This window comes from Dasypus novemcinctus, chromosome 6 (assembly GCF_030445035.2).
Source record: "Dasypus novemcinctus isolate mDasNov1 chromosome 6, mDasNov1.1.hap2, whole genome shotgun sequence".
NCBI lineage: Eukaryota > Metazoa > Chordata > Mammalia > Cingulata > Dasypodidae > Dasypus > Dasypus novemcinctus.
Window position 1 is genome coordinate 56,953,828 of NC_080678.1, and position 23,653 is coordinate 56,977,480.

The following is a 23,653-nucleotide window of genomic DNA, read 5'->3' on the forward strand; positions in this document are numbered from 1 at the left end:
AATTTAACAAACATCTAATAAGAGCGCCTTATAAGGTGTACTTTGGCACTACTGATTTCAAACTACAAAACTTCCAAATGCAGTTCAAAGCTGTAATTAACTCAGCTTAAACACACAAACCTACCTTTGCCTCAAATGCACACCATATATGCTGAATATGATTCTGCTTCTAAAGTTATGCAAATCAGTCCACAACTCACATTTTATAAGAATCTATCAATGCAACCCAGGAAACTAAAAACAATCACAGCAGATTCTGATGCAATATGCGTTACGTGCAACACTAATTTTCATTTTAATCTGATCTATACCCTTCGTCTAGGGCCGAAGCCAAGATTTAATCGAAATATGCTCAACCTCAAAGAGTCTACGTTTTTGTTCATTTAGTAAACCGGATTACCGAGCTCTCTAATTCACTGAGTGTACTGTATTCTGTATTAACGGACAATAGCCCCTAGGAAGAGACCGTCGAGATCGACTAAGAAACCAATCGGTATCTTGACACTTGCAAACCACTCAAGAGTTCCATCTAGCCGAACACACCCTACGTTGAACACATTCAAGAGACACAAAATGCATGATCTAGAAACCAGGATTAAATGTTATATCCCACCCCATCTATGGAAATTATTCGCATCCTTCTATTCCCACGTTATGAGAGTGACAGAAAGGCAAAGAGCAGCAGCCGCAGAAATGGATACAGGTCAAGTCTAAGTCGAATCCATCCTCTTGATATCTTCTTTTGTTTCTGCTAACGATCTCTTTGATGATGGCTGTCATGTCTGGGAGCCTGTGGCTGAAGAAAAAGGAAGAGAGAGATGGCAGAAGCTGCTGGTGGCGGGGCTTCTTCTGCAGGATGGAAATGGCTCTGGACTTGGCGGTAGCTGATGCCCCTCGCTCTGCTGCCGCTTGGCTCTGGACCGCAGCCGGGTAATGGCTGCTGCGGCGGCTGCTGGATGGTTGCAGCGACTGGGCCTGCTTCTCCTCAGCAGACAGAGGCCTGGCAGCGGTGGCAGCGGAATGGGGAGAAGACGAATAATCCTCGGAACGGCTGCCTCCTCCGGCGGCCTCTGGAGCCCGGGCCAGGGGGGGTGCGGCGGCGGCGGAGGGGAGGTTTAAAACCGGCCCGGGTCCCTGGATGTGCCGCCGCCGCCGCCGTGTTGGAGGCAGTAGAAGGGGAGAGACCAACTCTCCGGCGTTCCCAGCCCTGGAAATGGTGACAGGCGACTCCGACCCCCTCCCCGGAGCTGCGGCCGCCGCCGCCGCTTCTCCCCCCCGCTCCAGGAGCGGGAGGTGCCGCCGCCGCGCCTCAGCCGGCTCCCTCCCGAGCCCACGGCTTCCACCTTCCCTTTCTGGACAAGCCGAGGAAAAGGCTGCACGGTTAGAAAAGGCGACGGAGAGGAGGCGAGAAACGTCGCCGCTGCCGCCGCCGCCGGCCGGCCGGCTCCCGGAGGGCGCTGCCCCCGCGGCTGTTTAGAGGCGCTGAGAGGGGCTCTGGGCCGCGGCCGCCGCCGTCTCTCATCTCCCTCGCCTGAGCCCGGCCTCGCCTCACAGCGGCTCAACTCTCAAACTTCCATCATGGCTGCAGCTTCCGAGAGGAGAGAACTGAGCGCAGCCGCGACCCGGTGGCCGAACGCGTATCCTGCCGCAGTGCACAAAGAGTCCCGCCACATCACCGCCCGCCGGCTTGCCCGCCCCCTCCGCCGCTGTGCCTAGAGCCCTGGCGTCTGGGGAGTTCGGGAGGCGGCGGGAGGTGGACGTGATCGCGCCGGGGGAGGGGAGGGCAGGGCCGAGGAGAAGGGGGGGTTGGGGGAGCGCAGAGCGGCAGCTCCCGGTGCGAGCGCCGAACCCCCAGCCTGCAGGCGCTACTGAGCATGCCCAGTGTTTCTGCCCGGGCCGGCTCGGGCTTGTTCCGAGACTCCCGCCGGTAGCTGCTTTTGCCGCCGGTCCTTCTGCAGCAACGCTGGGCGGGAGAACGAGCAAAGGCTCGGCCTCTGCCCAGAAACCCGGCAGGAGTCCGGGTAGGCCGTCGTGGGAGTACACGGGGGTGGGGGTGGGGGGGATAGGTGAAAGCCAAACTGTGTCACCGACTCGATTCTGAGGTTACCTATGCACAGGTGGAAGGCCAGGTGACCCTCTGCGAATTATGTAGGGAAACGCAGGGTTGTCCCCGTGCCTCCGCCCCCAGGATTCCCCGGAACTGCCTGCCGCCTCACTCGCCTTTTGCCCCGCTGTCGGGTCACAGTCGTTCGCCGGGATTTGACTGCAGCGGCCTTTGCCGAAAGATACTACCCCTCCACATCTCGCCCCCTCCCCGCGCCCTGCGTCCCCAAGGTGTCAGTCTTAGCTCAAAGAACAACCCCCTATTGTGTCTTCAGTGCGTATCACCTCATCCGTTTCGCTTTTACCGCCCCACCTCCCGCTTCCCAGGCAACTCGGCTCGTTTGCCCTAAAAATGTAAGATCCTAGCCGAAGACACTGCATACGGGCACACTGCTCCCTGAATTTCCTGGTAGCAAAGAACAACCGCCCAAGTGGCCTGAAAGTGGATCCCCGTGCGTGGGAGACACCCCGCAGGCCCCCTCACGGCGCCCTGCGGAGCGGAGCACGCCTTTCCTCGGGGATCCAGGTGGGTTCACCGCGATGTACCCCACTCTTAGACCTTCGAGTCTACCTCGCCCCGCCCCTTTCTGGTCGTAGCGAAAACCCGGCTGTGTGGATTACCCCGGGACCTGGTTCTGCCTTCCCCAGCGGGGCTGTGTACGCTCGAGGCCGGGAGTGTGCGGCCGCGGTGGGCAATACCGTACGGGAAGTACAGGACGGTAGGAAGCTGCAGCCCTGGAGTAGGCGGGGCCGAGGAGACCTGGGAGGGTTTTTAAAAAAAAAAAAAAAAAAAAGGTGGAAGGATACAAAGGCCACAGTCGGAACTACTTTCAGGAGGAGGTCACGTGTGTCCCTAGTTGGGGAACTTTCCAAATTCTCATTCCTGTAGGATAGCTCGTGAGGCAAGTGCTTCCCTCCTTTTGGCCGGGGTGTTTCCGCCTCGTGCGGGCACCGAGACCCCAGACCCTCCGGGGCGGCGGCGGCGGGAAATCATTCCCGGAGGAGCCTCCTATCGGAGCGCTGTCGGGGCTGGCGCCTGGAGAGGCTGGTTACACAAGCACCCACATGCAAGCACGTGCCCCCGCCTTCCCCTCCTGCTGGCCGCCGCCACCGAATCTTATAGACCCCCGGGCGACAGTTACCCAGCTGGCGCCACCCCTCGCCTGCTACTGGCAGCTCAAGCTAAAGGGCCAAGAACTGAGGCTCTTTGGTCTAGATGGCTCACATTGCGCCTTCATAACCATGGGAGAAAGGACCGGGCCCTGGGGAACTGGAGCATCTCCGTCGCTGGTGCTCTGGTCCTTCGGGCGAACCGGTCTGGCTGTGTGCACAGTGGCCAAAACGGTCTATCTTGCAGCAGCCCGCTGCATGGTCCGCCAAACTTGCGATAAACTTCCCAGTCACTACCTTGGAGCTGATGAGCTCGCCCCACCTACTGTAGACTCAGCCAAGTGACTTATCTGGTTGGAAAACCTAGTCAATGGCCATCAGCCCAGAACAAACCTGTCAAGTCTGTTTATAGCCCGGATTGATTGACCTATCCCTGTGAGAGTTGGTTCAGAAATGCTCAGAACTGAAGCGCATTTCTAACCCCACCCCTTGATATCCATCATCTACAAAACAAATGGTCCATTTTCTGCATGTGGAGAATGGGCACCAATCAATACCAATGTAGGGATGTCTTCCTTTTTATTCTTTCCCCTGGGAGGTGGAAGTGGAATTCTAGGCAACAATTTGAGTCCAAAAGTATCTGACTTGAGAATTCCAAATGTGGTGAGACCAGGCAGACATACTGGATTGTTTTTTCGAAATTCAGGAGAATGAGAATCAATTTGTATATACATTGCAATAGTTTTAAGTAGGTGCCTAGGAAGGTCTAAAGAGAATTTATGTAGTGTGTGAAAAAGAGAATTTATATGTGCTCATCATAGTTGCAGGCAGCTCCTGAAGACTAGGAGCCCCAGCTTAGAAGCCACTGACAATTACCTAACTCCGGGAATATTTACAGTATTCTCAGTGACCTCAGGAGTGCCATAAAACTTTTCATTTGTACACGGCATCCTTTTAAAATAGCTCCCCAGGAGTTAGCAACCTGCCAAAGTTCTAATGTGTATAGAGTGAGGATGGTTTTGTGCATGGTTCTGGTCAGCTTGGAGGAGGTGGGGAATACGAATATAAAAGGAAATGGAGATGGTGGTGCTGTGGTGTATGGGAATTCTGTTATGCATGATTGTTTTGTAAACTCACAACTTCTTTATTACATATCCAGATCAAAAGAAAAAAAAAGAAAAGAAATGGAGATCAACCTGGAGAAGAATAGACGAAAGGCCTCCATTTGGTTTCCAAAGATGAAAATCCTATTCACACAGCCTCGTGTGAGCTAGAGATTTCTTTATTTTACAAATAACCAGGTGTAAGGAGTCCCTGATTTCAAGGTGTTCCACTAGATTGCATAGAAGGAACCTGTACTGTTTCCAATGGAGTGTCAACTACTGCTAGGGAGAAAGAGAAACTGAAGATGAACATAAATGAAGGGAAGTAGAATGGGAAGGGGTTAGATGTGCCAGATTTGTTTCTCACATAGCTGATCTTGTCCCCAGAGTCCCTGATATTAGCTTTGCTCAGCTCCACCTCTCTCCTGAAGCCTAGGCTATGTGAGAATTGGTGTCCCAGCATCTGAGAAGCTCTGAAATCTGATTCCTTGAAAGAAAATGGGTTCGTTACTGTCCCTTTTGGTGTAAGGCATGAAGAGAGAAGATCCTCTTCAAACTTACTGCACAGAGCTCTTCTGGAACAGAGAGGGTATGCATCAGCAGCCCTAAAATGCTGGAATATGAGACTAGCCTGCAAGCTTTTACATCGTGCTGAAGCAAGAAAACAGGAAATTTGCTTCTTCTCTGCACATCAAGTCCCTCTACTCCTCTCTAGTGGTGAACGAAAGAATCACCGATGTTGGCAGATGTTTGGACAGCCTGACAGCACATAGGGTGGTTATTAAGAGTTGCTGAATAAAAACCTCCTATATCCCTCTGTTTTAAATATTTTTCTGAAGGAAATACTGATGTATCCTTTTTCACTTTTTGTTTTCCTTCACTTTTTCCCTTTTTCCTTCTACCCAAGGGATATCCTTACAGAGATGGTAGAGCTGAAACCTTTAAATAACTGTCCCTAAATAATGTACAGATTATTAAAAAATAATGTGTTTTTTTTTTTTAAGTTCAATTACAATATCTGCTTATCTGTTCAATGTGCTGGTTTCCAAGCATTTCAATTCCTTACCTGACTGGATTCAGAACACCCTGGGGAGAAACAGAAGCTTGTAACAAAGGGAGAATTATGTAAAGCTTCAGGGAGACTAAGTATACAGAATAATTAGTGAACATGATAAACCAGCTTTAATTATAGTTTCTAAGATCTGATTCCAAAACTGTATTGTTAAAACACCCTTAAAAATGTCCAAAGAAAATTCCTTTCTTTTCTTTGCTAAATGAAATGACAAGCCACTCAATGTGCATGATATAAATAGTTGATATACTCCTTGTAGGTCCTGCTGCTAAAATGTCTTTTGTATGAATACTCTGATTGCTACAGTGCCTTTCTCATCTCCCACACACTGACCTTTCAAATAGAGATCTAAATCAATGGCTTTAATTTTTAAGTAATCTTCTCTATTTTTATCTGTTTAGCCACTGTTTCCTAAATAATACAGAATAGAAAAAATGTAATAATTATAGGTTTAAATTTAAATAGCCCCATTCTTCCAAGGGTCCAAAGTCTTTTCCCTTATTTCATTTGTCCTAATAACAAATATTGCTATTCTTTAAATGTTTGCCCAAGATATTTCTCCAGAAGGCACTGCTATGTGTTATATAAGTAACTATATCCTAAAAGAGAATTTTTCCCTCATTGTCTCTTAGCTTTCATGTCCTAAATCTCTCCTGGAGCTATTTCAGATGGTATTGAATCTCCTTTCACATCTCAATAGAGAGGTGTGGTGCATGAAATCATCACTCTCAGAGACACAGGGAACCCCAGAACAAACTAGGCATTCAGCGGGTCTATGGGACATTCAGAAATTATGACTTGGACCAGGGAGAGATAGAAAGGACCTGCCGTGGCAAGACAATTTTGATAGATTTAGTCTCCAAGCTAACACTGACTCTTAGACATTGTATTTTGGTTCCCCTATTCACTAACCCTAATTCTAAGCCCTAAACATATAGAAACATATTTTGCCTTTTATGTCTTCCAGTAATAGAAAAAAATTCTGATATTTTAGTAAGTACTGGAGCATCTACCAAGTGCTTCACAGAGCAGCCTGCCTTTGTCCAGTTATAAGAGGAATGAGAATGAATTCATTCATTGAGAATGAATCAAGATTGACCTCTATTTGTTCCTGATTCTTTCACTTAAGAACATCCTTCTAGCATCTGAGACATCACTTTTTCTTACAAACAAGAGCACCTTTTTGAAAGAAAAAAATGCATGGGACAAACTCTGTTTAAAGTATCTTTTTGTCTGTCTGCTTGATAGTAGGGGATCTTCATTCATTCAAGATTCAATCTACAAATATTTGGGTGTCTATTATATGCCAGTGCTGTGTTAAGTTCAGTGGACAGAGCAATGATGAAGGTAGATAGAACCCAGACTTTATGGAATTTAGTCTGCCTTGAACACTTGACTTCTTTGACTGACACTGTTGCAACCCCTTCACAGCCTATAGAGTAAAGTTAAGAGAAAACACCCTGATATCTGATAACTGTTTTAGTTATCCACTGCTGCATGAAAAACCACCTTAAAACTTAGTGGCTTAAAACAATAATCACCACCATTTATTTACTCACAATTATGCAATTTGGGAAGGGTGCAACTGGGCATTTCTTCTGCTCCCCATGATGTCTGCAGGGGTTGTACATGTGATTGCACTCAGCTGTGAGTTTGATTGGGGCTGGAAGTTTGGGATAGCTTCACATGTCTGACACCGCAGCTTGAGTAGGTGGAGCAGCTGGGGGTATTCCTCTCTTCTGGTGGTGACTCACCATTTAGTGGTCTAGCTGAAGCCTCTTTACACAGGGATCCCAAGAGAGTGACAGCAAAAGCCACAAGGCCTCTTAAGCCTGGGTGTGGAAGTCCCAGAAAGAATATCACTTGCATTTCATTCTCTTGGTTAAAGCAAGTCACAAGGCCAGCCCAGATTCAAGGGAATAAGAAAGAGACTACTTTTTTTTTTTTTTCAGATACCAGGGCCTAGGGATTGAACCAGGTACCTCATATGTGGGAAGTCAGAGTTCATTGAGCCACATTCGGCTTCCCTGAGGTTTTCTGTTTTTTGTTTTTAATTTATTTTGCTTGTTTGTTTTTGTTTTTTCAGGAGGCAGTGGGAACCAAATCTGGGACCTCCCATGTGGGAGGCAGGTGCTCAACCACTCAAGCCACATCTGCTCCAAGAGTCTACTTCTTTTGGGGTTTTTTTTGTTTCCTGTTTGTGTCAGAGACTACTTTGTGTTAGAAGGAGTGGCATGCATGTACTGGAATGGGAGGAATTACTGACAGTCATGTTTAGATTATGTTCTACCATAATCTGCCGTCAGGCCATAACAATTCATACATACACACACACACACACAAAATATACTCACCTTTCCCCAAAATTATCATTCTGTATGGCATTGGCTCTAAGTCCAATATCTAATAATGTAGTAGGTCCATATGTGAATGAGGCATCTCACATGCTGCTCTTCTTCATTTGGAGATCTTGTGAACTAAAAAGACAAGTTACTGCTCAACATACAATGCTGAGCAAAACAGGATAGGATAACTACAATACATATTCCTGTTGAAAAATGGGAAAAAAGGAAGGCGTATAGCAATTACTAGTCCATAGAAATTGTGAAATCCAGCCAGGCACTTTCACCCTTCTCAGAGGGTATATTTCTCAATTAGGACCTGGTTCTGCGCCCTGGGAATAGTTTCCTAATCCACTGAATTGAATGGCTCTTGGCTCCATCCTCTAGGTTCCTGGCTCTGCCTTCTGAGTCAACTTGCTTTTCCAAAAGAAATTGTCTTCCATTTATAATTGAATAGTTCTCTCAGCCTGTTTCCTGCAGAAAATTAGAGTCCCAGAGGACTTTTTTTCATCTTGATCTGTCTTTCTCTTTTGTCCAAACAGATGGGGCTTTTATCAATACAATTCTCTTTAAATTTTCGTGGGTTTTCTATGACCCTTACTGGGGTTCACTCCTTGCTCACAAAGCAACAACCATAATTGTTTCAAAAACAGACCTTTCTCTCCTTTGGGTTTGTCAAGCAGCTGCCTTTTGTCCAGATGAGAAGGTCTATGAGGCAATATCTTTAATCTTTTAGAAGTCGTAGCACAGCTTCTTGATTTGACCTTTATGTGAGACCACATTTTACAGGGTAGTCCTGAGGCAATTTCTTATTTTAAGAATCTTTTGTTCACTGAAGAAACTGTTCTACCCTTTATAGTTCCTCTAATTTCTGTTTGAAAACTGAATAGTTCCTTTTTTAACTCATCTCTCTCTTGTGATAGCACCACCTTACAACACTGAAAGAAGCTAACTGACACTTTGAACATTGTGCCTAAAAGTCTCCTCAGCCAGATCTAAAAGTTAATTAGGCACATTTTCTATCTTTCATGTTTTACTGCAGACAAATATCAAACATTTTGCCACTAAATAATACTATTTTCCCCAGCCTCCAATAGCAATTTCCACACTGTTTTTCCAGCCTTTATGAGTTCCCTCACCAGACAAAGTAGACACATCAACAAATGCACATGTGGAATCCTGGATTGGATCCTCAAACAGAAAAAGAACACCAGGAGAAAAGTCAGTCAATTCCATATAAGGTCTGTAACTCATGTTAATTTCCCAATTTTGATAATTGCTCCATGGTTACATACATTGTGAATGATTAAGACAGCTGGATGAAGAGTACTCATGAACTCTGTACCGCTTTTACAGTTTTTCTGTAGATCTAAAATAGTTTCAAAATAAATTGTTTAAAACCTAAATTAATTTTTTTTAAGTTCCCTAATCACCTTTCTAATATCTACTCACTGCCCAGTCTTAAAGCCAATGCTACCTATTTTAGATTTTTGTTATGGTAACACCCAACTTACAGACACCAATTTGTGTTATCTATTCTGCATAACAATCTATTCCCAAAACATAGTAACTTAAAACATTTACTTGATTGCACACTTTGGATGGATTTTTTGCTTTATTAATATATATCAATAAAATTGAATTTAAAAAAAAAAAAGAACCAGGGAGCAGCTTAGTGGTTGAGCATCTGCTTCCCGTGTACAAAATACCAGATTCAATCCCTGGTACCTCCTGAAAAAAAAACAAAAACAAAACTTGAACTAAAACAAAAGTGATAATACAGATATAAGTACATGTATTTGTGTAAATATGGAAAATACTTGGAAGAATTAAAAAAAACAAGTTAACACTGGTTATCTCTCGGGACAGGATGGGGTTTCAGGAGGAGAATTTTCCTTTTCTTTTTATTGCTTTTTATATAGTTTTAAGGTTCTTTATAATGATCATTTATTATTTTTATAAGGTAAAAAGTGATTTCCTCCAATATAATTAATGGTAAATTAAATAAACAAAGGCCCATTATCAAAGGAATATCAGGGGAGCTAATGTAGCTCAACTGGTTTAGTGCCTGCTTCCCATGTACAAGGTCCTGGGTTTGATCCCCAGTACTTCCTGAAAAAAAAAAGAATAAACACAGAAGCTCAACTTTAATTTCATTTTTAATCAAAAGGTACACTAAGAAATTTCTAGCATTTAAGCCTAAAAGTCTATTTGGTATCTACTGCAACTATAGAAGCACAGATATAGAATATCTGCCATAAATGCTATCTTTACTACAGGTTGTATCTTATCCTGAATACCCTCTTTCCCTAAACCAAATTCTCAACTAGATCTATTCTTCACTCTTTGTATGATTTAATGACTCTTGCTGCTTGAAGAAACAATCACATACTAACACAGTACCAGCATTTTCTTCAAGTCAAAGCAATGGCAGATTACTTTATGATTCAAGAGTTTAAGAGCTAGAAAAAACCTCAAAGAACACCTAGTAGAAAATAAATAAATAATCACCTAGATCCTCAATCCCATTTTACAAATGAAGAAACTGAAGGCCAAAAGGTTTACATAGCTATTCACTAAGACATCCCTGTTGGACCCTGGAAAATTCCTCAATACCCCGCCAGTAAATGAAGATGCAAAGAAAACCTAGCTTTCATAGAAACCCAAACAAGTTAATTAGAAAGAAATTTGGCTAGGGGTGAATTTTAATGACATTTTCATGGCTTGGACAGGAATGAATGAAGGGAACAAGAAGACTGCATAAGTAGACATGTTAAATAGGGTTTGGAATAGGGGAAGAGGAATAAATGCACAATATGATTACTGATGCTCACTCTCTGCTGGCAAGTATCTTGAAATTTGGCCAGGAGAATTAGAGCCCTAAAGATGAAATGTGAATTACCTCCTGATGCAAATTTGCTTCTCCTCCTTAGTTCCTAAGATCACTGGGAATAATTTCTCCCAAACAATGATAAAAAGGAGGCAGTTGTTATATGTGGAGTGAAAAATGAAAAGAGATGGTTAGGACTTTGATCTTTATTTTTTATCTCAGATTTCTAAAGACTAATCATGCACACCATATAGGATTCCCGTACATCACCTAGACCATGCTCTTTTGAAAGGAAGGAAACACCAAAACCAATCAGGAACACTTCCACCTGCTGAAGAGTTGGAGTCAATGGAAACAGTGCCAGGCACAACTGATGGTAAGGGAGAATGGCTTGGAATCCTCAACAGAACTGTGTGTAGTCTGGGGCAGGTTGGGGCAGAGAGAATTTTTAATTCTGGATTTCATCAGGCTATTGTTTGCTGGAGAAGGGCTAATTTGTCTCTGATAGGAGGGTGGTGGAGGTCCTTACCCTGCCTCCCTTTCTTCCAAGAATCCTTAGGCCTATTAGCTCTTTCTTTCCAAAATATTTATCTCAGAGTAACAAAACATGCTTTGTTAGGATTAGATAAAGGCAATATAATAAAAAAGCTTACAAATAAGTTTTATGCAAGCAATATATGCACATGGTTAAAAACTCCCATTGGTTTACCACCCTTCCCCAGATAATTGTATTTTTCCCTTCTTTTTTCTCTTTTATTCTTCCCATTTCTTCCTTTACTTTTCAGATACATACTCACACAAATACATACACACACAAACACATACACACAGGTCAACTCCAAGAGAGGTCTCAGAGAAAGTTGCCAATTCTTTATATAAAGCTTCAGTCTTTTCCCTCTCCACTCATCCCTCCCTTCTCCTTTCTCCTGCCCTCTTCCTTGTCATTCTCATTCTCCCTATCTTGATTTGCTTCCTATTCACCTCTATGTCTCAAGACTTCCCATATTAATACACAAGAAACTGATATGGCTGGGAGACCAGGTGGTAACATGATTTTTATAGGACTGCCAAGTTATACAACTCTGGGGGCCACAATTAACATTGCATATGATACTGTGGTTTTGTCTTTTGAATTTTCAACCCTACGTAATTAATTTAAATTTAATTTTTTTGAAAACCTGACCTTGTTACCCTATAGTAAACCACTGTTTAATGCCCTGGTCACAGAATGATAAGATAAAGCAGTTCTGGACCTTCCCAGTTATATTTCTTATTAAATAAGTTTAAATAAGTTTCTTATTAAATAAGTATCTTGGGATTAAACAAGTGACTTACAAGTTCAAAAGATACCCCCATTGTGACTGAGGCTTTTCTGTCTTGTAGGAACTTTATAAAAATTATCATAGAGAGGGCAGATGTGGCTCAAGCAGTTGAGCACCTCAGTTCCCAGTGCCTCTTGAAAGAACAAGCAAAACAGACAGAAAAGTCAACTCAGGGAAGCTGATGTGGTTCAGTGGTTAAGTGCTGGCTTCCCACATACAAGGTCACAGGTTCAATCCCTGGCCTCTAGTAATGAAAAAAAATTATTATCAAAAGACCAAATGTTGTCAGACCTGCTTAGAAGAGAAATTTTATCTTTTCTAAATACAAAAGAAGAACATTTATTTTTTGTGGATTTTTGCTACTTAATTGTATTTAAACGTGCTGCATTTCTTCAAAGATGTACAGGCTTTGCATCGAAGGAAAACCTAGACAAAAAAGAAGTCTGTAAACAAAGGCCATGGTACTTGAAAATTAATTTGGGAATATCTCATTCTTTAACAGAAATTTTATGAGTCAGGGGACTGGGAGAAAGTTAATGGATAGAAATGGTTCATTTTCTGAAAAGAAAAACAAAACAAAACAAAGCCTGTTTCTGAGTTGACATCTTACCTCAAGTTTCTTTTCCAGACACAGTGCCTTTGTTTTGATGGCCTCTTAGAGTTAAGTACCAGGCCACTGCCTGCTGGAGTTCTGCCTCTTCTTACATCACCTGCTGAAGTGCTAGGCTTTAATTCATTATTGTTTTCTTGTGGACTTGATAACCATTAAATAGGACTTCCTGCATTTCAAATCCTGTTTATTTTACAATATTGAGGCAACTGTCCTTTCATCTAGTCAACTTTTCCTCATGATTTGGATTTAGCATATTAAATCTTTGCAGTTATTAAAGCAGAATTGAACTGGATCCTGAGAATGGTCATTATTCTAGTTTTGAAATGTTCTGTCCTTTTCAACTGCATCCTGGAATTTGCAATCTGGAAAATTTTTGCCTTTAAGAGTAAGCTACCTAGGTAGCATGGCTTGGTTTTGTTATCTGGAGCTAGGTCAAACAATCTGACCCCTAGTTCTCCCAAACTGCACAAAATATTTCTAATAACCTTCTCCACTAGACATCTGTTTATTTTGCAATTTACAGAGGGTAAAGAGGTCCTTAAAGGCATTTCTGCTTCAAGGCACAGACTGTAAACTAAGTACAGTGCTGTCTTTGTACCATCTTAGTTGATGTAGGCTTAGGATGCCCTTTAAAGAAAGAAATGTGCAAGTTGTGAATACAAAGACACTTCCAGAGGTTGTTACAATCCAAATTATAGAAAGAAAGTAAGGGTCCCATTGAACTCCAATGGGTTATTACTCATTCACTGGTCACCACTTATTTAAATAAAATGACCATGGGATTTTCCCAAAGCTAGATGATTCCTATGACTCTCATTTATGGAACTTCAGAGAGACTTCTCCCAAGTTCTTGAGAGGCATGGCAATGTTCTCAGTGATGGGGCTTCAGTGAAACAGCCACACAACTTAGGAGACACCTAACACCAGCAATTCTACTTCTGAGGATAAACCTCAGAGTAGTGGTCTTGAAACTGGGGCCCTCAGATAATTCTAAGGAAATCAATTCCAGATCTTTAACGTTTGTATATACTTCTTTCTAAATCTGATCTGCCTGAGAACCAGTGTAGATAAGATGCCCTGGTGGCTCCCTGTGCCCAGAATGCCTCTGCCTCCTATAAAGGGAAGGCATACTGCTCTCCCTCTGAACCCTAAAACTGCCCCAAAGTATAAATACCTCCAAGGAGCTAAAGAGGCGATATGAGATATTGGTGCTGTGAAGCTCCATGAGTCTATTGACTGAATAGCAAACCATTTTGAAAGTAAGATTGATAAACCATTGTTTTCTACTAAATTGAAGGGGGGACCTATACAAATTGTCCACTGGTAAGTCATTAAAAATAAGATTACTAAGTGATAAACCCTATAATTTGGAAGCTTTCAAATCAGTGACACCATTAAAAACAATTCTTTCCCATCGCATCTACTGATTTATGTGAACAATATTACTCAGTTTATAATATAAAAGCAAAAACTAGGGCTAAACTGATGCTGAAACTGTCTCTTCGTAGAAATAAGTCAAATTCATCTATGATATATAAACCAATTTTTTAAAAGTCCCATTGAATTCTTTTATTTTTAGGAATGATCAATATTTAAAAGTATTTAATTGAGCAATTCTGAACTAAAAATAATTAAAAGTAACTTAATTCAGAAGAATTTTTAACATTTATAAGCATTACGCTCAAAGGAATTTAAATAATTTTATTTAAATTTATATATACAATTTGTTGCAAAGTATAGCAATTCGATATTATTGATGAATTCCAAAAAGAAATATTGGATTATGTTTGTAAACTGATCTTTTCCTCTGGACATATTAGAGTATATTGGATTCATAGGTTTACTTGATTAATTCCCTATAACTGCTTCTCTACCACCCAAGGACCGGAATCATCCCTCTCCTATAACAGCTGAAGCTTATGATTTTTACAATTTTCCACCTTTAGGAAGCATTTTCTCCTTAAGGTTCCCAGGGCCCTGTAAGTACTTTCCCAGCAAATTCACTCCATCAGTTCATGAGACATGCCCAGGCTGGCCCAAGCCTCAATCAGAAAATATGATAGTGATGAATTTAAAAAAATGTTGGATAGATTTCATTCATTAACCTTCATAGTGTACATGTGAAAGGAAGATGCAATAGAGTAAGGGTTGTAGCCCTGGACATAAATTAAAACTGTATTGCCATTTGTTGGTAAATATTTCCAGGTTCTTGCTGCATATAATACTTTCCCATGACTCCATTCTTCGCTTTGTAGCACAGACTAAAGCATTTCTTGAGTCACCTACCCTTGGTATTGGTTTACAATAAATGCTCATCCTGAATAACTTTTGGCTTCCCTATCCACAATTTCTCACAGTCTTACCCTGAAAGAAGAGTCACTTTCAATATGTATACTCAGATCATAAATGCCTTGGGAAGCAATTTAGCATAAATGTTAAGGAAAAAACTTCTGGAGCCATATTAGTTTAGTTCTGCCACTTACCAATTGTGAGATCATTGGCAAGTTACTTAGCCTCTCTACCCCAGCGTCCTCAACTGTAATATAGGAATAATAATAGTACCTACCTCACAGGGTTGTTATGATAATTTAGTGAGGTTTTATATATAGGTTTTAAATACAGGTCTCAGTAAATGAATGAATGATGAAGAACTATCAATCAGTATAATATGAGAGATGATAAGAAAATGAGGAATCCCCCAGGCCTTTAAGATGTCCCAGTGAAGATAGCACTTTTACAAAATTTTTTGTCTTTTATTGACATAATCTTACATCATACCAATGTTTCTGTTAATGTTAAACGAGCTGCATTTGTCTCTGAGTCACCCCAGAGTCAAGGCTTAATAATGTAATGGCCCAATTACATTGACCTGCCACACCCTTCTAAATCAACATTGTGACATGAGCAAGAGTGCACACAATTTCCTTTTCCACCCATTTAAAGTTCTCTGTGGGGTTCAGGAGATGTCAGTTTCCTCACAGAAGAGCTAGCTTCCTGGAGAATGTCTTCTATGAACTAGAAGGATGCTGGTCCCAGCTGAACTGTGCAAAGAGCAAACCAGTGTGGGCTCCCCAAGAACCAGCCTCATTCACAGCTGTAAGAAGGTACAGTAACACCTACCTTCAAAACTTCATCTAGATGCTCCAGTTTAAGCCCTGACAATGCCTAGCTTCAACTTAGTCTTCAGAGTGAAGCTGCTCCCACTTCCCATCTTGGGGGTTACTACAGGGGAAAAAAAAACTTTGTTGGGTAAATCTTTGAACTCCTCACAATGCCTAGCACAGTTTTTTTTTACACTTCATATAGACACTCAGTCAAGTATTTCTAGACTCAAGGACTAAAACACTATATACACTTTTTCAAATGCATACCTAAACATATAAATATTACTTACCAGCTGATACAATATAATCCTTAGATAATTACATCCATATGTTACTTTATGTTTTTATTTCATGTCATATAATACTTTCTATATTTTGGTATAGGATGTAATCTGAAAAGATCTTAATCACTCTTTCCATCTGTCTTTTCAGATGTAGCACATTAGAAATAACAAAAAGAAAAAAATTCCCCAGTATAAGAAATTCCTCATTTTATTCAAGAGGCTAACTTTGCTCTTCCAGACAAGTTCTCATAAAAGTATCATTTTCTAATATTTCTCTTTAAATTTTCTCTAAGATAGAAATGATCAAATCGCAACTGAGGTTTAATTTCACAAATTATCCTGTTTACCTCTGGAATAATGTAAAGCGCTAGAAAAATTCCAGCTTGGGAAAGAACAATTACAGCATTTTTAGTCTAGAACTGAGGTTAGTAATAACTTCTTTCTTCTCAGGTAAACCAAGTAGTGTTAAGCCATAGCCAAGGGGAAACCCTGGCAAAGCTAAAGCATAGAAACGGGGAAGAAAGACAGGACAGAGAGGCAGACTAGCTACAGAGAGTACAAGGGAAAGATGGGAGATGTAGATAGATAAACAAAAGGTATTACTGTCAGGATCAGAAGCCTCTCTAAATTACATTCTACTGATTTACCCAATCTCATAAAAATTTTAAAAAATTGTGAAGTTGGGAAATGGAAAAGGAACTGGATGAGACAGAAAAGATTACAGGAGTAAACAAAGAAAAGAGGTCCACCTGGAGTAGAGCAATAAAGCCTAATATGAAATTGCAGTTGGGTGTCAAAGTTCACTGATCTATTCTAGAGTCTCCGCCCTACTTGAGACAATAGCCTAATTCTATTCCAATTCCATTCCAATCATGTGGACTTGTCCTCCTTTTCTTTTTTTTTTTTTTTGTTTTTGTTTTTTCTCCTTTTCTGATGGTCAATAATTACTACTGTTAAGTTTATTTTCAGATATGAATTTATTTAAAACTTTTATCTGCAGAAGACAAGCAAATTCCTTTATCTTCCACCTACTCAATGATATTTATTCAGTATGGCCCTCATTTATTAAATATTACCAGGTCGTGTATGATAGAAAAGGACCATAGGTTCCTAACCATATGTTTTCTTTGAAGGAAGCTCCTGAAAGACATGAAAAATAAAAAGAATTGGCTCAAATGGGTTCTAGGTTGATTAGCCTTCTTATGAGTTGAAATATTTAGCAAGTTTAGTCTAGGCAGCCAGGAACCAAATGATTAAGCAGTAAATTAATTTAAAACATACACTTACCAAAATATACATTGGAGGTATTATAACTAAATAATATAAAATTATTTGGATCTTTAATGATAACTAGTTTAAACACAAAAAATAAAAATGAAATAAAAGAAAAATAATAAAGATACAGGTCTGGTTTGGGGGAATGGTGGGGTTTTTTTCTGTCTGAAAATTCAACTATGTTTAACTTGATAACCTTTTTTTAAAAAAATCAATTTTATTGATACATATTAATAAAGCATACAATTCATCCAAAGTGTACAATCAATGGTATTCTGTATAATCACATAGTTGTGCATTCATCACTTCACTCATTATTAGAGCATTTTCATTATTTCAATAATGAAATAAACAAAAAACACAAACAAGAAATTCTTCACCTTTCAATTTCTCTGTTTCCCTACTGTACATAGCTGATATTTCTGCCTATTTTTGCACAATTATTCATTTATTTATTAAGCAGTTTTATTGAGATATATTCATATACTATACAGTCTATCTAAAGTGTATAGTTAATGGCTTTTAATATAATCACAATGTTGTGCATTCATCATAACAAAAATTGTAGAACAATTTCATTACTCCAAAAAGAAAACTGCACACCCCTTAGCATACTTTCTCCAGTCCTACATGGCCACTTATCAAATTTCATCCTTATAAATTAATTTATATTTACATTTTATATAAATGAAATCATACAATATGTTACACAATAGATTTAACTCATAGTAGCCCTATCATACAGTATTTGTCCTTTTGTGTCTGGCTTGCTTCACTCACCTTAATGTCCTCCAGGTTTATCCATGTTGTCATATGCTTTACAACTTCATTTCTTCTTACAGTTGCATAATACTCCATCATGTGAATACATCAGTTTGTTTATCCATTCAGTGACTGATGAACACATGGGTTATTTCCAACTTTTGGCAATCATGAAAAATGCCATTATGAACATTGGTGTACAGATGTTTATTCATGTCACTGCTCTCAGTTCTTCTGGGTATATACCCAGTAGTAGTATTGTAGGGTCACATGGCAAATCTATATTTGACTTCTTTTTTTTTTAAAAAAGATTGATTTATTTATTTCTCCCTTCCCCCTCACCCCCATTGTCTGCTCTGTGTCTGTTTGCTGTTGTGTTCTTCTGTGTCTGCTTGCATTCTCATCAGGTGGCACCGGGAATCTGTGTCTCTCTTTGTTGCATCATCTTGCTGCATCAGCTCTCCCTATCTGCACACCACTCCTGGGTGGGCTGTGCTTTTGCATAGGATGGCTCTCCTTGCTGGGGGCACCCCTTGCACGCAGCAGCACTGTGCATGGGCCAGCTCACCACATGGGCCAGGAGGCCCTGAGTATCAAATCCTGGACCTCCTATATGGTATGCAGATGCTCTATCAGTTGAGCCACATCCGCTTCCCATCAACTTCTTTAGAAGCTGCCAAACAGTTCTCTATGGTGGTTGTACCTTTCTATGTTCCCACTAACAGTGAATAAGCATTCCTCTCTCTCCACACCCTCTCCAACACTAGTAGTTTTCTGTCTTTTTAATAGTGGCCATTCTAATAGGTATGAAATGACAGCTCATTGTAGCTTTAATTTGTATTTCCCTAATCATTAGTGATATTGAACATTTTCTCATGTTGGGGTTTTTTTTTTTTTTTTGCCATTTGTATTTCGTCTTTGGACAAGTGTCCATTTAAGTCTCTTGTCCATTTTTCAATTGGGTGGTTATGTTTATATTATTGAGTTGTAACATCTATTTATATATCATGGACATTAAACCCTTATCAGACATATGATTTCCAATTATTTTCTCCCACTGAGTTGGTTGCCCTTTCACCCTTTTCACAAAGTCCTGTGAGGTGCAAAGGTGTTTAATTTTGAGGGGGTCCCATTTATCTATTTTGTTGTTGTTGTTGTTGCATGTGCTTTGGGTCCAAGAAACTACCACCTACTACAAGGTTTTTATGACATTTCCCTACATTTTCTTCTAGTAGTTTTATGGTCCTTGCTTTTGTATTTAGGTCTTTGATCCATTTAGAGTTGATTCTTGTACAGGGAGTGAGATAGGGGTCCTCTTTCATTATTTTGTTTGTAGATATCCAGTTCTCCCAGCACCGTTTGTTAAAGAGACTGTTTTGTCTTGTTTACATGTGCTTGGTAATTTGTAAAAAAACCAGTCAACCACTGATAAAGCTGTCTATCTTTATGCTAGTACCATGCTGTTTTGACTACTGTAGCTTTGTAATACGTTTCGAGGTCAGGCAGTGAAATTCCTCCCGTGTCACTTTTCTTTTTTAGAATGCTTTTGGCTATTTAGGTGTACTTTCTCTTCCAAATGAATTTGGTAATTGCCTTTTCTATTTTTGTAAAGTAGGCTGTTGGAATTTTGATTGGTATTGCATTGAATCTATAAATCATTTTGGGTAGGATTAACATCTTCACCATATTTAGTCTTTGAATCAAGGAACACAGGGTATCTTTCCATTTGTTTAGATCTTCACTGATTTCTTTCAGCATTGTTTTGTAGTTTTCTGCATATAGGTATGTACTTCTTTGGTTAAATTGATTCCTAGGTATTTGACATTTTTTGTTGCTATTGTAAATGGAATTTTCCCCCTGATTTCCTCCTCAGATTGTTCAATACTAGTGTTCAAAAACATTATTGATTGTTGCATGTTGATCTTGCATCTTGCCCCTTTGCTGAGCTCATTTATTAGCTCAATTAGCTTTGCCGTAGACATTTCAGAATTCTCTAAATATTAGATCACATCATCTGCAAATAGTGAGAGTTTTACTTCCTCTTTTCCTATTTGAATGCCTTAAATTTTATTTTCTTGTCTAATTGCTCTAGCTAGAATGTCTAGTACAATGTTGAATAACAATGGTGACAGTGGGCATCCTTGTCTTGTTCCCAAACTTGATAATCTTGTGCAAAATTTATTCAGGTATAACCATGGGGAAAAGCAGTGATTCAATTGTGAAAAGTGACACAATATATAATGCCATGAGTTTTTCATGAATATTTTGGCAACTTATAACATGATATATTTTCCTGGTTCTGGGTAAAATGGAATAAGCACACTCCACTGAATGTATCTATAAAACCTGGATGGAATTCATGGAACAGCTATTTGAAGATTCCAGTAGATGTACAGTAGTGGGCAGACTGGGAGAGAAGATGAGAATTCAAAGTACCACTGAACTAGCAGGGAGTTTTCTATTTTTGTTTGTCCCCCTCAAGAATCTGCTGGCCTAAACTTAAGGCAGCCTGAAATTCAGTAGGTGTATCAGGGTGCAGACAAAGAGCGCTCCAAAAGAAGCCCTCTAGTTCTGGCTCAAGGAGGAGAAAAAGAGACGGTTAATGCTCAGAGTGTGGGGGAAATCGTCTGTTGTTGTTTTTTTTTGTTTTGCTTTGTTTTTATCGTTGTTGCTCTTTTCTCCATTATCTAGTGCTGCAGGCCACCCTGTGGGGATGATGACACCAATGGCAGCAGGGACCCACAGGCACCAAAACCTCTGAAAGGAAGGGAACATTCTTCTCTGGAGAAGCTGAGCTGTGGTATCAGAATATTAGGCCAAACCCCTTTTACTGCTTTTTCCTCTCCCTGCCTTCCTACAGCTTGGTCCTAGACAAAGATGCAGACCCAGAAAGTGTGTGACAGAACAGGGCAACTAAAGCACCAGCTTTCTGGCTGTAGGACTTAAAAAGAAAATCCAGAGAAAGTACTGGAAATCATGGAGAGGGAGGAACCACAGAACACAATCCCCAAAGTTGATTATAAACACCTAGGTTTACCCTCAAGCTGCACAAGGATGAATCTAATCCTTGATAGCATACCAGAGATTTTAGAAGCTGTTCTACAAAATAGACTACCACTCAGGTCCCAGATTGACCGTTAAATGGTGGCTCACATGGGGGAAAGATCCAAATAGTACTGCAAAGTCTTTCAAAACACAATTGATATTGAAACCCACACAAGGCTTGGAACTTTGCAACCTGAATCCATCCAGATCTATTGCCTTCTATAACAAAAATACCACCATTCTCTATAGAACTTTTCTTTTTTGAAACCCAGAGTCTCATAATATAATAATTAAAATGCTTAGGATACAATTCAAAATTATTCAGAATTTGAAGAACCAGGAAAACATCAACTCACATGGAATAAAACTATCAACAGAGGCTAATGCTGAAATGACAAAAATGCTCGGATTATCTGACAAAGTCTTTAAAGCAGTTATTATGGAAGTTCTCTAGGAAGTCAGGGGAAATACTCTTGGAAGGAATGCAAAGAAATAGAAGATATAAAGAACTAATGAAAATTTTAGAATGAAACATATAATTGAAATAAAGAACTTATTGGATAGGCTCAATAGTAGAATGGAGATGACAGAGAAAAGAGTCAGTGAACTTGTAGATAATTCAGCAGAAGTTTAACAAGCTGAAAAGAGAAAAAATAATGAAGGGAAGAAAAAAGCAGTGTACCTAAGGGATTATGGGACAATAGGAAAATCTAACATTTTTATCATTGAAGGTCCAGAAGGTGAGAAGAAAGAATATATACTACAGAAGAAAAAGTTTTAAATAATCACTAAAAATTTCCCTAATTTGGTAAAAACAAAACAAAATAAAACACATAAACCTACATATTAATGAAACTCAATGAACCCAAATAGGATAAACCCAAAGAATTCTATGACTGAAGACATCATAATCAAACTCCTGAGAAAATGAAAACAAAAAACAATGAAAATGAGCAGGAAAAAAAATGACATGTTACTTCTAGAGGAACAACAATTCAAATGACTATAAATATCTCATCAGAAACCACAGAGGGTAAAATGAAGTGGAACAGTATGTTTTTAACTTTTTATTTTGAAATAATTTTAGACTTACAGAAAAGGTACAAAAATAGTACAGAGAATTCCCATATACCTCTCACCCAGCTTTTCCTACTATTAATAAATTAAATATTTTTAAAAATTAAGACATTAACATTGGTACAATGCTATTAACTAAACTATAGACTTTATTCAGATATCACTAGTTTTTCAACTGATGTCTTTTTTTCTGTGCTGGGATCTAACCTAGGATACCATACTGTATTTAGTTATCAAGTCTTCTTAGTTTTCCAATCTGTGACAGTTCCTTAGTCTTTCTCAGTCTTTTGTGAGGACGTTTCTGAAGAGCAATTGTTGGTTATTTTATAGATTGCACCTCAATATGGGTCTGTCTGATGTTCACTTTGTTTTTTCTTTTAATTTTATTGTGGTAACATGTAACATAAAATTTGTCATTTTAACCATTTTTAAGTGTATAATTAATTACATTAATTACATTACAATGTTGTGCTACCATCAACACCATCCATTACCAAACTTTTTCATCATCCCAAAGAGAAACTTGACTCATCAAGCAAAAACTCTACATTTCCCTGTCCCTCCTAGGACTGGTAACCTCTAACCTATTGTTTGTCTCTACACATTTGCTTATTATAGATATTTCATATAAGTGGAATTGTAAAATATTTATCTTTTTGTGTTTGGCTTATTCACTTAACACAATGTTTTCAAGGTTCATCCTTGTTATAGCATATATCAGAGCTTCATTCCTTTTTATGGTTGAATAATATTCCATGTAGGGAAGCAGACTTGGCCCAGTGGTTGGGGCGTCCATCTACCACATGGTAGGTCCACGGTTCAAACCCCCGGCCTCCTTGACCAGTGTGGAGCTGGCCTATGCACAGTGCTGATGCGTGCAAGAAGTGCCGTGCCACACAGGGGTGTCCCCCATGTAGGGGAGCCCCACGCACAAGGAGTGTACCCCGTAAGGAGACCCGCCCAGCGCAAAAGAAAGTGCAGCCTGCCCAAGAATGGTGCCGCACACACGGAGAGCTGACACAACAAGATGACGCAACAAAAAGAAACACAGATTCCCGTGCCACTAACAACAGAAGCGGACAAAGAAGAACACGCAGCCAATAGACACAGAGAACAGACAACTGGGGCGAGGGGCAGGGGGAGGAGAGAGAAATAAATAAATAAATAAATCTTTTTTAAAAAATGAAATGTCCATAACAAAAAAAAATTGCATGTATATATATATATACACACACACACACACATATATATATATATATACACCAGATTTTGTTCATCATTCATCTGTTGATTGACACCATTATTTCTTCCTTTTGGTTATTGTGAATATTGTAGCTATGAAAATTGGTGTGAAATGATGACATAAATCTAAAAATATAAAAAATTGCATTAAATGGAAATGATCTAAATATATCAATTAAAACACAGAGATTGCCAGAATGGATGCATAAAACCCTTGACCCAGGGATGTGCTATCTGAAAAAAACTCAATTCAAATAAAGCTGTGAGCACTAATCAAAATAAAGCTGGAGTGGCTGTATTGTACAAAGTAATCTTCAGAACAAAGAAAATTACCAGACAGAGGGATATTACAAAATGCATGAAGCAAAA

The 23,653-nt window shown here is 40.0% G+C and overlaps 2 protein-coding genes and 2 long non-coding RNA genes across 4 annotated transcripts in view; 2 read left to right on the forward strand and 2 right to left on the reverse strand.

The window, feature by feature from the left end:
* The window catches only part of PTEN (phosphatase and tensin homolog), a 97,677-nt gene extending 95,349 nt beyond the window's left edge, over window positions 1–2,328 (reverse strand). Inside the window, exon 1 of the mRNA XM_023590533.3 lies at window positions 702–2,328. Within this exon, the coding sequence (XP_023446301.1) occupies window positions 702–780 (79 nt within the window). The 5' untranslated portion in view covers window positions 781–2,328. The remainder of the gene's footprint in view (window positions 1–701) is intronic.
* On the forward strand, window positions 1,741–5,331 carry LOC131278731 (uncharacterized). The gene is made up of 3 exons (XR_009186148.2): window positions 1,741–2,021; window positions 2,431–2,629; window positions 4,373–5,331. It is a non-coding gene; the product is annotated as an uncharacterized lncRNA (long non-coding RNA).
* Window positions 5,332–12,178: 6,847 nt separating this feature from the next.
* On the reverse strand, window positions 12,179–15,710 carry LOC131278732 (uncharacterized). Its single transcript, XR_009186149.1, has 3 exons — window positions 15,616–15,710; window positions 12,493–12,595; window positions 12,179–12,308 (listed from the first exon to the last, which is right to left on the reverse strand). It is a non-coding gene; the product is annotated as an uncharacterized lncRNA (long non-coding RNA).
* Window positions 15,493–23,653, forward strand: part of ATAD1 (ATPase family AAA domain containing 1) — a 139,857-nt gene continuing 131,696 nt past the window's right edge. The window contains exon 1 of the mRNA XM_058298844.2: window positions 15,493–15,599. The gene's annotated coding sequence lies outside the window, so the exon portion shown is untranslated. The remainder of the gene's footprint in view (window positions 15,600–23,653) is intronic.